The following is an 11,291-nucleotide window of genomic DNA, read 5'->3' as shown; positions in this document are numbered from 1 at the left end:
AGAACTAAATCTGTATAAAAGAACAAAGTTTATGGAGAAACGCAGGTTTTCTTCATTCTAAAATTTATATACAATAGCTCGTTTGTACAGCAGTGGGTAAAATTATCTAAGAAATTTTGAGCGTTCCTAGTTACAGATAATTTTTGTAAGGCCCTAGGGTTTGCTCTGTTTCTCAATAGTTTTTGAAACTACATCATATTAGCCTACGGTCATGTAACTGTCATTTCCTTTATGACCAGAGACAAACATTCGTGAGCAATGTGCGCTCGAATTAGCCTAGGAACACTTGGACAGTGATAAAATGAAACTATCTACTTTTGTTCTTAAACGAAAATTTTCTCAAATATATTTAGCATACTTGTTGCAGTCAATAAAGAGTTTTGCATAAAATGGGCAGTCACACGAAGGGAAGGATATCCAGTCTTTTAAATTTTGGATGAAAAATCTTAGAAACGCATATTATTCTATGCTTTTTTGTCAGGTATTCACACAGAAAGTGTCTGGATAGCATTTCCATTTTAACCACCAGTATTGCTATTTTAAATTTCTCGAGGGGAAAACCTGTGTTGAATATGTTAAAACGAACATAAAATATTTGAGAATTTAAGACAACAGTACAAAATTACTTAAAAACATAACTTTGGCCTAAATTGAGCAGTTGTAGAATAAGGGTTGCGGAAACAAACCAGTAAAGTGGTTCTGTACATTTGTGTTGGCAAATCTGCCTTCTAAAAAGGCGTTTTCGTGATACCCACTGAGTTTTACACCAAAGGCAAATACCTTCTAAATTATATATACAGGGCCTAAATGACTCGCTTTTCAAGAGAACTGTCCGAAAGGACCTTCTCTAAAGCACAGGACCATTGCCAAGAGTCCCAATAGAGAGACTACCGGTATAACCATTGTCCGGTTGTCATGCAAGTGTCCCACGACTGTTGTCCGGTGAGTATATACAAAAGCTACTTGCTTCTAGCACAGGGAGTCAAGCCGCAGTAGCTTATCGGTATGACGTCATTAATCGCAATATGGACACCAACAACTGCCTAGGCCCATCACGTCTTTTTCTTGATTTTTGGCGCAACGAAACTTTTCAGGAAACTCGACAGGGTTGGTGGCATTCCGGAGGTATTCATCGTTGTATTCTTCGTCATATTGCAAACTGAGGCATCCTGGAAGAAAAATAAATCAGTAATCATAAGTAAATAACAAAATTCTGCTAATTTTGGGCCAAATATTTTCAAAATTCTAAATAAAAATGACATTATTAAGCAACTGAACAAAGATATTTTAGCTAGGATAAATTTAGGCTGGTTTGAAGGTGCCAAAAATACTCATTTGGAAACTCCTTTTCCCCAGCATTGTACAGGAAAGAACAAATATTCATCAATTCATGATGGATGAACAGCCCTCCCCCCTCCCTAGAACATGGTTTAATCACTTGGGAAAATGTTAAAAATTCGTGAACCAACTCTTGCATTGTTATTAGATATAAGAGAGCTAGAAGACATTTTACTCACGTGCATGGTCGAAAATTGCAGTGACATTAAAGAAGTGTTCTTTCCATTGAATAAAGAGCGTTTTCGTTTCTCGGGAATGCTTTGGTTCAGCTGACTGGATGTCGCACGTTTTACTATCCGCTTTGGTTTGGTTGCACTCCTGCAATAAGAATCGCGTATGTTAAACTCTTGTGATGCAATTTTTACGATCTTTGATTTCCTTGTAGAGAGGGTGTTCTTGTGAGCGAGTGTAGGATGCGGCCCTAAACATTTTTTATATTCATCGATAAAACCAATATTTGAAACATTTCAAATTACGTCAAGAAGGAGGGTTTTGCTCTCATTTGACTTCGCTCCATTTGTGGCAGGTTTGGAACATGTAGCATAGATAAATTTCACATACATCACATCCTGACTAAACTGCTACAACGGCTAGTGAATCTCTAGCCCTCGTCAAGGAGAAAGTTCAGGAGTCTATTACTCTGCTAATTATAAACTCCATGGAAATACATGAAAATACTTCAGGTTTCTCTGAGAACCAAATTGTTTGAAAATAAGCAATGCAGAGTTTTGGGGTTTGTAGCTCAAAATTGCCAACATGCTGATTAGAGTTACAAATGATCCTAGGTCGGCATGAAAACACCTGAACAGAAAATAACTGTAGTACAGTATTTTCAATCGGATTCTTTTTTGTCCACCACGATTTAAAAGGGTCTGACTTTGTAGCTAATTGCAAGATGTAGAAAAAGTGGAAGAATTTGCGTATACTTCAAAAGCTGTTCTTTACCAGCGTAAGAAACCTAGCCTTGTTAGTATACTAAAAAGAGGTTCAATGGACCATCCAGTCACTGTAGCATTTATTTAAAAATTGTCCTTTTTTTCTAAAAAATATCTTCAACCTTGCTTGAATTCCTTTCATAAAAGGCTGCTACGTTGGAACGGGAGGAAAAATAGCGACTTATGAGTTAACAATACAAGAAAAGTAAAATACCAGATGAAAATCAAACTCACTTGATCGTGCAGAGTGGCTCTTTGAAAACATTTTCTTTCTCGCTGCTTTCCACAACTGGGCCTTGTTTAGCTGGAAATGGATAAAGTAGAGCTGTTAACGCTATGACGTCACTGCAAGGGTGACAGAAATATAGGAACGCTAAGAAGCTTAACCAAAAACGAGATTGCTTAAAACAAGCAAAAAATTCATTTCATCGCTGTACCAAGAAAGATAGTTTTAACTGACTGCAGTTTAAGCTACAATGCCCGCCGAAAGTCTGGGCACACAACAGCAAACTTTTAAATACTTTATACTGCACCTCCTCGCCCCCTCCGAACAATGTCGCTTCAAGCACAGGTTCGATTGGTCCAATGGATTCCTTTCGGTGTGGTCCAATGACATTTAGCTCTATAATCATTGCTATTTTGAGGGAGAGGGGATTCGGTTTCGCAGGTTTTACAGTGAACAGTTGGTCTTTTTAAAACATCACTTAAACAAGAGGGCATTCGAAGGAATTTTGGCAGGGATTGTAAGTAAATGAAAAGGAACAATTATGATAACACGAGAAATAATAGTTTCCACACATTTATGCAACAATTATAAATATGATAATTAAAGTGATAATTAGTGTTGTAATTATCAAAACGAACTTTCGTAAAGCAGAACCATTGCCTAATACAAAACCAGATCGAATGCAATCACAAGTTATCTGACCGACCGATCGAAAAGCAGTAGTCTTTTCTTCAGATGGTTTGCAACCGTTGGTAGTATTTCAAACATAAATAGCTTGAAGAACATATTTCAAAAAGGTTTTTCTAAAAAGCCAGGTACAGTTGAAAGATGTTAATTAAAAACACTAACCTTTGCGGGCTGATCTTCGCACCCCAAAGGGAGGCAGCGACATAAGAGGCGAGCTTATCGCTTCATCTGTTCCGCCTACCTTCCCATTTTCCTCCTCCGCAACATGCTCCACCTGTTCCGCCACAGCTTTGCCATCTGCATCTCCATTCACGACTTCTTCATTATCAACTTCCATGGCTTCAGCTTCATCTGTTGCCACTCCATCTTCTTTCCCACTTTTACCAGTTTTCCTTTTATTTCTCCTCCCCGTTGCCGCCTTTACTCCATTGCCATTTATCTTGGTCCCATTCCCCTTTGCTCTAGTTTTGGCAGGTTTTGCTCCCGTCTTGCTTTCCCTGATGCTTGGACTAGCTGCTGTGGAAGCCCGCTTAACACCGCGTTTTCTTAACGATCTTGTTTCAGCTGTTTTAGGTAAATCATCAAGCTTATTGCAAGTAGCGATTTCCTCTGGCGTTGAAATTTCCGTATCATTGTCATTAACAGTGGCCGAATCTTTGGGAGTAAGGGGCTCTGGTTTTATTTTACACGGCTTGGGTGAGACGACAACTTTTGAATCTTCTTCGCATTCTTCAATAAACACTAACGAAGGCGCCATAGATATCCTGGTATTTCTGTGCTTGTTGTGTTTTTTCTTCTTTGCTGCCCCGGCATCCAATACCTCAGACTCTGATGCCTGAGACTCTAATGCTTGGGATTCTTCTGCCTGAGACTCTACTGCCTGAGAATCCAATGCATCAGTTTCCAATGCCAGAGAACCCAATGCCTCGGACATAATGCCGTCATTGCACACATCTCGACGCTTGGCAAGATCAGAGCTCTCCTCGTTAATACCATCATTCATAACTTTAGAATCCACATCATCTTTACTATCAATCTTCTGTTTATCACCTGCCATCAATTTATCTTTCTTATTTTGCTTCTTCCCCTTTGCCTTCGACGGTGCCTTTGGTTTTCCAGCCTGTCCTTTTCGACCCTTTGGTGCTTCCGTTGAACAATCGTCCCCAAGATGCCTGGCTTCTGCAACACTGCTCTCCAACTTTGAAGATTCATCATCTGCTGCATTGGGTCTCTTCTGTCTCGAAGATCTTCTCAATCTTGCATCACCTTTGCATACAGTAACACTTTTCTTCCGCGTCTTCAAATCGATACAGGTATTTTTTGATTCACCAGAATCCTGGCTCATTGAATCGTTGTTGGCAATTTTACTTCCTTGCATTAAATCACTTTCCTTGTTATCATCATCCACACATGATGCCTCGTGGGTTTTCATCACACGATTTCTGTTGCCACCTTTTCTACGTGTTTTAATAACATTTGCCTCTTTGACAGCATCAGCAATTGGCTTTCTATTCTTCCTTCCTCCTTTTCTTGCATTATTTGCATCCAGCTTTTCAATCTTCGTTTTCTCCGTCAGTTTCAAACTACGATCTGCATCAGCGGATATCGATGTGTCTGCCACTTCTACTTCTTCACGTTTTCCTTTAACATCTCCGGTGACACATTTCACTGCTAAGCTTTTCTCTTTCGGTTCATTTTTGGCTTTTCGTGTCCGCTTTAAAAATGTTTTAGCTTCTGGAAAACTTTCATCTAATTCTGAAACATCTTTACCCGCTTTTAATTGACCTTTGGCACCCAGATTAGTGTTACTACCCTTTTTACGCGAACGACGTGAAATTTTTAGGCCCTTTTCTTCTTCTGTATTCATTGGAACAGACGAATCCAGCTTTGACCCTTGACTTTCCATTTTCATTTCAACGTCAACAGAATCTTTCGTATTTTCAATATATTCATTCCTGGACTTCAACGTAACATCGACATTCTTGCCACCATCGTTATTATTCACACAAACAACAGGGGAACTGTTTTGTTCGCTAATAGTGATATGCAGGGCCAGATTAATTGTTTCTTTGTTACTGGTGGAACTCTTTTCGTGTCCCTTCTTTTTCACCACACTCAAAAGCACCTGCTCACTGGTCGCTACAGTGCCAACTTTTCTATCAGCGTCTGGGGTTGTATCCATAGCGACAACACTGCCGTCATTTCTGTCCACAGCAGTCTGTGTTTTATTCTGACTTTTCAGCATGCTGTTTGCCAAGTCAGGCTTTTGTGACAATTTCGGTGTTTTAAGAGTCCTCTGTACTACAGCAAATCCATTGGGAACACTGGTATTACCGCATTCATTATTATTCAATTTTTCAATCTTCTCTTCACTTTGATCTTCCTCTGAAGAAAACAAAGATGAATCCTCAAGAGAGCTCAATTTCTTTCGGGAGAAAAGTTTTGTGTTCGAAATTGGTTTACACAAAGGCGTATCTTGGACATTTTTCAGAATAGTTGAGTTTGGTTCACGTCTAAAGGCATAGCGTGTTTGCTGTGATCTTGTCTCATTCAACTTTGCAAGCGTTAAGCATGCCATAAGATTGTGTCTCTTGGGTTTCCAACTATTCGGCATATTGAGTGGCGGTCCCTTTCTCTTCTTTTTCCCATTAATTTGAACTTGCTTATTTCTCTGTTTCTTCTTGCCTTTACCTTCCAAACTTGTTTTCAAAGGAGATACCATCGATGCGATTTCTGGCCTTGTCTTTTCAAGCACAGCTGTGTCTTCAATTTCTGGCTCACCCTGACCTATGAAGTTTTCTTCTGGACTATCATCTTCTTCTGGCAACGGACTGGCGGCCAATGAATCATTTTGATCAGCTGGTGAGTTACTTACTTCCTTCAAATCATCTGATTGGTCCATTTTCATATCGGTATCACAATTCTCAGTTTTACTAATTGCTCGTTCAGCGTCACCATCTTCAGAAACAATATTCCCAACATTATCTTTTGCAACACTGTCAACTACAGAACCATGAGAGGTATCCATAACAGCCTCTGGGCTTTGCTCATTATTTAGAGGCGATTTCGCATAACTGTTCTGTAGGTTCACAGCTGATTTATCACCCACATTTGCCACAAAGTCCTCTTTCCCATCTGCTAGCACAACAGCCTTACCATGGACAGTTGCTTCTCCACACAGGGAGTTTCCATGTTCTTCATTGTCCATAATTTCTTCCATCGGTGTAGTTTTTTCATGTTCTTGCTCAGTCATGCTGTTTCCAACATCCTCACTTTGAGACTTGTTGACATCTTTGCCTTGGCTATCAACTACATCTTCCTCTGTTTTTGATGTCAGCAAAGATTCATGGGTCATTGAAACATTCTCAACTGTTTCATCTGTGAAATTCTGTTCTTCTGTCTCTTGGGAAATACTAGACTGACCTGAAACTGATAGTTCAAATTCTCTTGTTTTACAAGAATTTTTTTTATCAATGTGCAAAGAATCATCTATTGAAACAGAAGCAGTAGATTCTTCTGTACTCAATGATTGCAAATCTTGCATGTCTGAATCATCACATGCAAAAATACTGATCGATGTTGATGCACCACATTCTTCTTTTCCGCTTTCCAAAATTGGATCCTTACTCACGGTGTCCATATTCAAGCTTGTCCCTTCAGTAAAACTATCAAGTGTTGTGTCATCTTTTACAGGCAGTTTGAAACTGACCAGGGAATACCGGCTTGCACGAACTCGTTTGAAATTGGAAGTATCTGACATTATTGATGAAATTTCTGTGTTACTGTCAACTTCATAGCTATCATAAAAATTCTTGCTGCTAACAAAAGTTGATCCATCTGTCTCCTCTGATGGTGTGTTGGTGTATGTGGAATTGGGAAAAACAGTGGCATCAATATCAGTGGCTGAAAAGCTTGATAAAGCTGCATGGCTGTGAAAGTTGCTTTCGTATGACACATCTCCTTCATAGCTCGATTCACCTTTCTCTGCAGTGCCCAAACTCTTATCCAAAATTGATGAATGCTGAAAGAAGTTAACAAAAAGATTTAAGGTTATTAAAAATTTGACTGGGGTAGCTGTTTATTAAGAAAAAAGTCAAAGAACCAAGTTTTAAGAACTTGTAATGATGTGAGCAATTAGGGACTGGAACAGGAGTTATTGTTGTTGTGGTCAATGAAAGAAAGAGAGGTGAAGCAGACATAATTTATATAGGTTTGACAGGTAGCAGAAGAGGTCATAAAGTTAAGTAGAGAAATATGTAAGAAGAAGAGAAACTGAAAAATCATTTCTATTTGTTTTGTTCTTGCATGTTTTGTTACAGGTTCAAAGCCCACGGTATTGGTGATACAGTCTTCTTACTGTCAGCCACAGCACTGACAATGCCTTTCTTTGTTTGGAAGCACAATTCATTTGCTCATGACATCTACTTGCTTAGCTTGATCACTTGCCTAGCTATAGTCATTTAATTTGTAAACTGATTTCTTATGTTTTAAAGGAAACTGTGTGGTCCTTGACGCAGAATCTTAAACACAAAATATCTGTAACAGTTTGAAAATAGACTAAATTTTGAAAAAAAATCAAACTAATTGTCCTTTTTATTTCATTTCCAAGTGTAACTCAACTATTAACAGGGTCATTTAACAAATATTTTTGCATTGCAGTGCTTGATGTCTAAAATCACCCACTCTTTGTTGTTTACTACATGTAATCATGAATATTTTTGAACATTTCAAGAAGATTTCAAACAGTGACAAAAAGTCTCCAATTGGGGCAAACAAGTTTGTCACATTCATAATGCATTTCTATCACCTCTTTACAATACGTTGAAAAATCGCTTGAGAAGTTAGTGAGAATAACATAATCGCAATTGGTGTGAACCGGGCTTAAAGAGTGAATAATATGCATGAATGACATGGTCCATATGCTCTACCACACACATACTAATTTTCTTATGATAAAACTAATAATTTCCCACCAAGCTTGAATCAATAAATTGTCCTTCTCAAATACAAGCTTAGAACTCATCCCATCCCTCTTAGTGACTGTTCTGCATAGAGTAAAGGTGCTTTCTTATGATGAAATTTATTCAAAAATCGTGTGGCATTTAAAAATTGAATAAATCTTTACCTCCCATAATTATTGAGTATTTACTTAGACATTTTATCCATTTATTGAAAAATCATTCCAAAATACAGATTTTAGAAAAAATCATGAAAAAGTCAAAGTTGAAATACCTGAAGGCTTCGTAAAAGATTCTTTGGTGTTGTTTTTGACACCTTGCGACATAGTGGGGTTGTCTGGACACCTTTACTGCTCTACAAATAAGAAAATATTCAGCAAACATTATAAACAGAACAGATATTACGAAGAGACTGATGATAGCATCAAGCTTAAACTCTGTGTTGTGAATTACAGTTGTCTTGTTCTTCACACTAAACCCTGTACACCTCTACTTCATTGCGACAAGCACTATACAACAGATGGGTAAACAATAATCTTTATCAACTGGCAAACTGGTATCCCATCTTAAGTGGATAAATATCATAACTGATTAAATATCAAAACTAAAAGAATAAAAAATGAAGGGTGTCTGGAATTGCCTTGCTTCACTGCAGATCCTGTCAAAACAGGAATGGAAAAGCTTACCTATAGTATTTGGTGGGAGTAAATCTCTTGTTCTTGAAAATTATAATTTGAATAAGCTTGAATGCAATTTGACTTTATCATATATTTTCAGGAGATCTGAAATTTTATATAATGAGACAAGACCTACACTTTTTTGAGGTCTGAGTGTTTTAAATGCTATTCTTGTTTCATTGATTTTTCTACAACTACACTTAATAAATTGTTTCTAAAACCATTTAGAATTTTGTATGACATTTTTAGTAGCCAGGTTGATTTGCTAACAAGTGTAAATATTCATTGTTTTTATCTAATTATTCATCAGAGTATGTGCATTTTTTACCCTGTCTTTTTTTGGCAGATTGAGGCACTGCATTTTCACAAAGTCTGTTTTTATAGCTTGATCTTTCGCACCTATCTTCTTTAAGGCCTTGTTACACAAAATAATATTCAAAAAGGATAATACTATTTTAAGCACAAAATCTATTATTTAAATTGTTATCCTTTTATTTCAATGAGGAATTTTTCAAAGAACAATATATTTGCGTCATCACCCAATTGTTTGAATATTCTTGTCAAGGTGAATAAATTCAAACTAGTTTGATTTTAATCCTACAATCAAAACGCAATTGGAAAAATGAGGTGATAAGATTATTCTTTGATAAATTCTTCATCAGAATACCAACAAGAATAATCAAAGAATATAATTATTCTATCGTGATCATTGAATAGTAAAGATTTGTAATTGAATATTATTTTTTGTAACCAGGCCTTCACCCCCTCTTTTCCCTTATAAGGGCTTTGCTATCGGCTCAGAGGCCATTTCCTAATATCGCCAACTCAACTAAATTAACAGGCTAGATCCTTTGCCCCCTCTCTTCCTTAAGGCCCAGTTACAGGTCCAAACTAAATAAAAAACACCAACTTTGATTGGGGTCTTTTTTGCCATTTAAATTTTGTCCTGCTCTGAATTTGATGTATGTTTTGATTTGTCTTAAAGCCAAATAAATTTTGTATTTTCTTTATCAAAGCTTCAAGCATCAAGAAACACTTACTATTTGGTGTTACATTTTGAAAATAAAAATGGCAAAGGCAATTCTTTAAAATTTATACCACCATAGCTAATGAAAACCTATCTTATAAGAATGTTCGTTGCTGAGACAAAAAATGGGCCTACGAGATTTTTACGGGTGCGTTTTAAAAGTCTTCGTTCTTAAAATTTGAAAAAGGCTTTCGATTCATTTATGCTTACCAAAACTAAAGGCTCTTGGTCGAAATTTACACTTCGCTCTATCGCAGTTGGAGTGAGGGGATTCAACTCATGGCCAGTCGACTTTCCGCTGATATCTTCATAATTCTCACGAGGTTCACACACTTGCTGCCACGAATCCTCGGGCTTATTTTTCTCTTGAATAACTTCGTCGTCCTTTCCATTTTCTACAAGCTCTTTAAAACATTCGATTGCAGGTAATTTTAACTTCGTTTCATCAGTATCTAATGACAGGTCAACATTGATGTCCTGGATATGTTGCACAAAGTCGAGGTGCAACGACTTGCAAAGGTGCACAAATTTGTCGAAGATCCGCCCAGTTTCTTCATACTGCTTTTCAAGGTCCTCCATTATTGCAAGTGCCGATCATCCGTGCCTTTACTGCTCCAGGTTAATAGCTTAAAATCAAAACTAATAATAATATCTCTGGACAATACAACACCCCATAGGCCAAACTCAAATATGAAATTTACCGCGCAAGATGTAACCGTCGCTCGTTCCCAGGTCCCTAAAATGAAGCGGCGTGAAGCTGGTCGTTTAGGGGCAGGGTGGGCTGGGGGCATTATTGTTCCCTTGTTCCTTTTTAAATTTACCACTTTTCTCTTGTTCGCTGGATTTGTTTAACATTTATACACTTAATGATAGTCTTGAATCTAGTTTTCTATTAAAACATTTTTGGCCTTCTAAAATTTAAAGTTTTTCCAAGTCTATTCTTATAAACAGGGCCCACGCCACCGGGGGGGGGGGGGACGGGGTGGCTATGGCCCCCACTTTTTTGCGAAGCAAGTGGTTTAAAAGTTGCAGTAAAAGAGGTAAAAAGCCTTGGCCCCCAACTTTCTTAACATTGCCCCCCCCAACTTTCAAACTCCTGGCGCAGGCTCTGATAAGGAGAGCTTTATTCCCAAAACTTTATTCAAAAATATTTTAGAAAATAATTTTTCTTTCCAAAACTTTTAGTTCATTTAGATCTTCTGTTGAAAGTCTTATGTTCATGTTTTATTGTTAATCCGTGTTTCATTTATTTCTCCTCTCCTCTATCACATCTTTGTATTGGTTGTTCATTAAATGTAAAAAATTCTCCATAGGCCTCGTTGCAATAAAAGTTTTTTTCTACTGAAAATTTGGAAGACCTCTTATACAGTTCAAAATGATGAACTGTGGAGCATGGTGATGATTGAAAGATCAAAAATATTGTCTCGGATTTTCACCCGTATA

The 11,291-nt window shown here is 37.5% G+C and overlaps 1 protein-coding gene across 1 annotated transcript; it reads right to left on the bottom strand.

The window, feature by feature from the left end:
• Positions 1-28: 28 nt before the first annotated feature.
• LOC135687190 (uncharacterized) lies at positions 29-10,565 on the bottom strand. Its single transcript, XM_065203691.2, has 6 exons — positions 10,059-10,565; positions 8,419-8,499; positions 3,349-7,207; positions 2,508-2,577; positions 1,518-1,656; positions 29-1,169 (listed from the first exon to the last, which is right to left on the bottom strand). Exons 1-6 carry the CDS (start codon positions 10,425-10,427, stop codon positions 1,053-1,055), a joined length of 4,635 nt encoding a protein of 1,544 aa, XP_065059763.2. The 5' UTR covers positions 10,428-10,565; the 3' UTR covers positions 29-1,052.
• Positions 10,566-11,291: the final 726 nt, after the last annotated feature.

This window comes from Rhopilema esculentum, chromosome 20 (assembly GCF_057945365.1).
Source record: "Rhopilema esculentum isolate cy_ngs chromosome 20, ASM5794536v1, whole genome shotgun sequence".
Lineage (NCBI taxonomy): Eukaryota > Metazoa > Cnidaria > Scyphozoa > Rhizostomeae > Rhizostomatidae > Rhopilema > Rhopilema esculentum.
The sequence above is the reverse complement of the archived record's forward strand: the minus strand, read 5'-3'. Positions and strand labels throughout refer to the sequence as shown.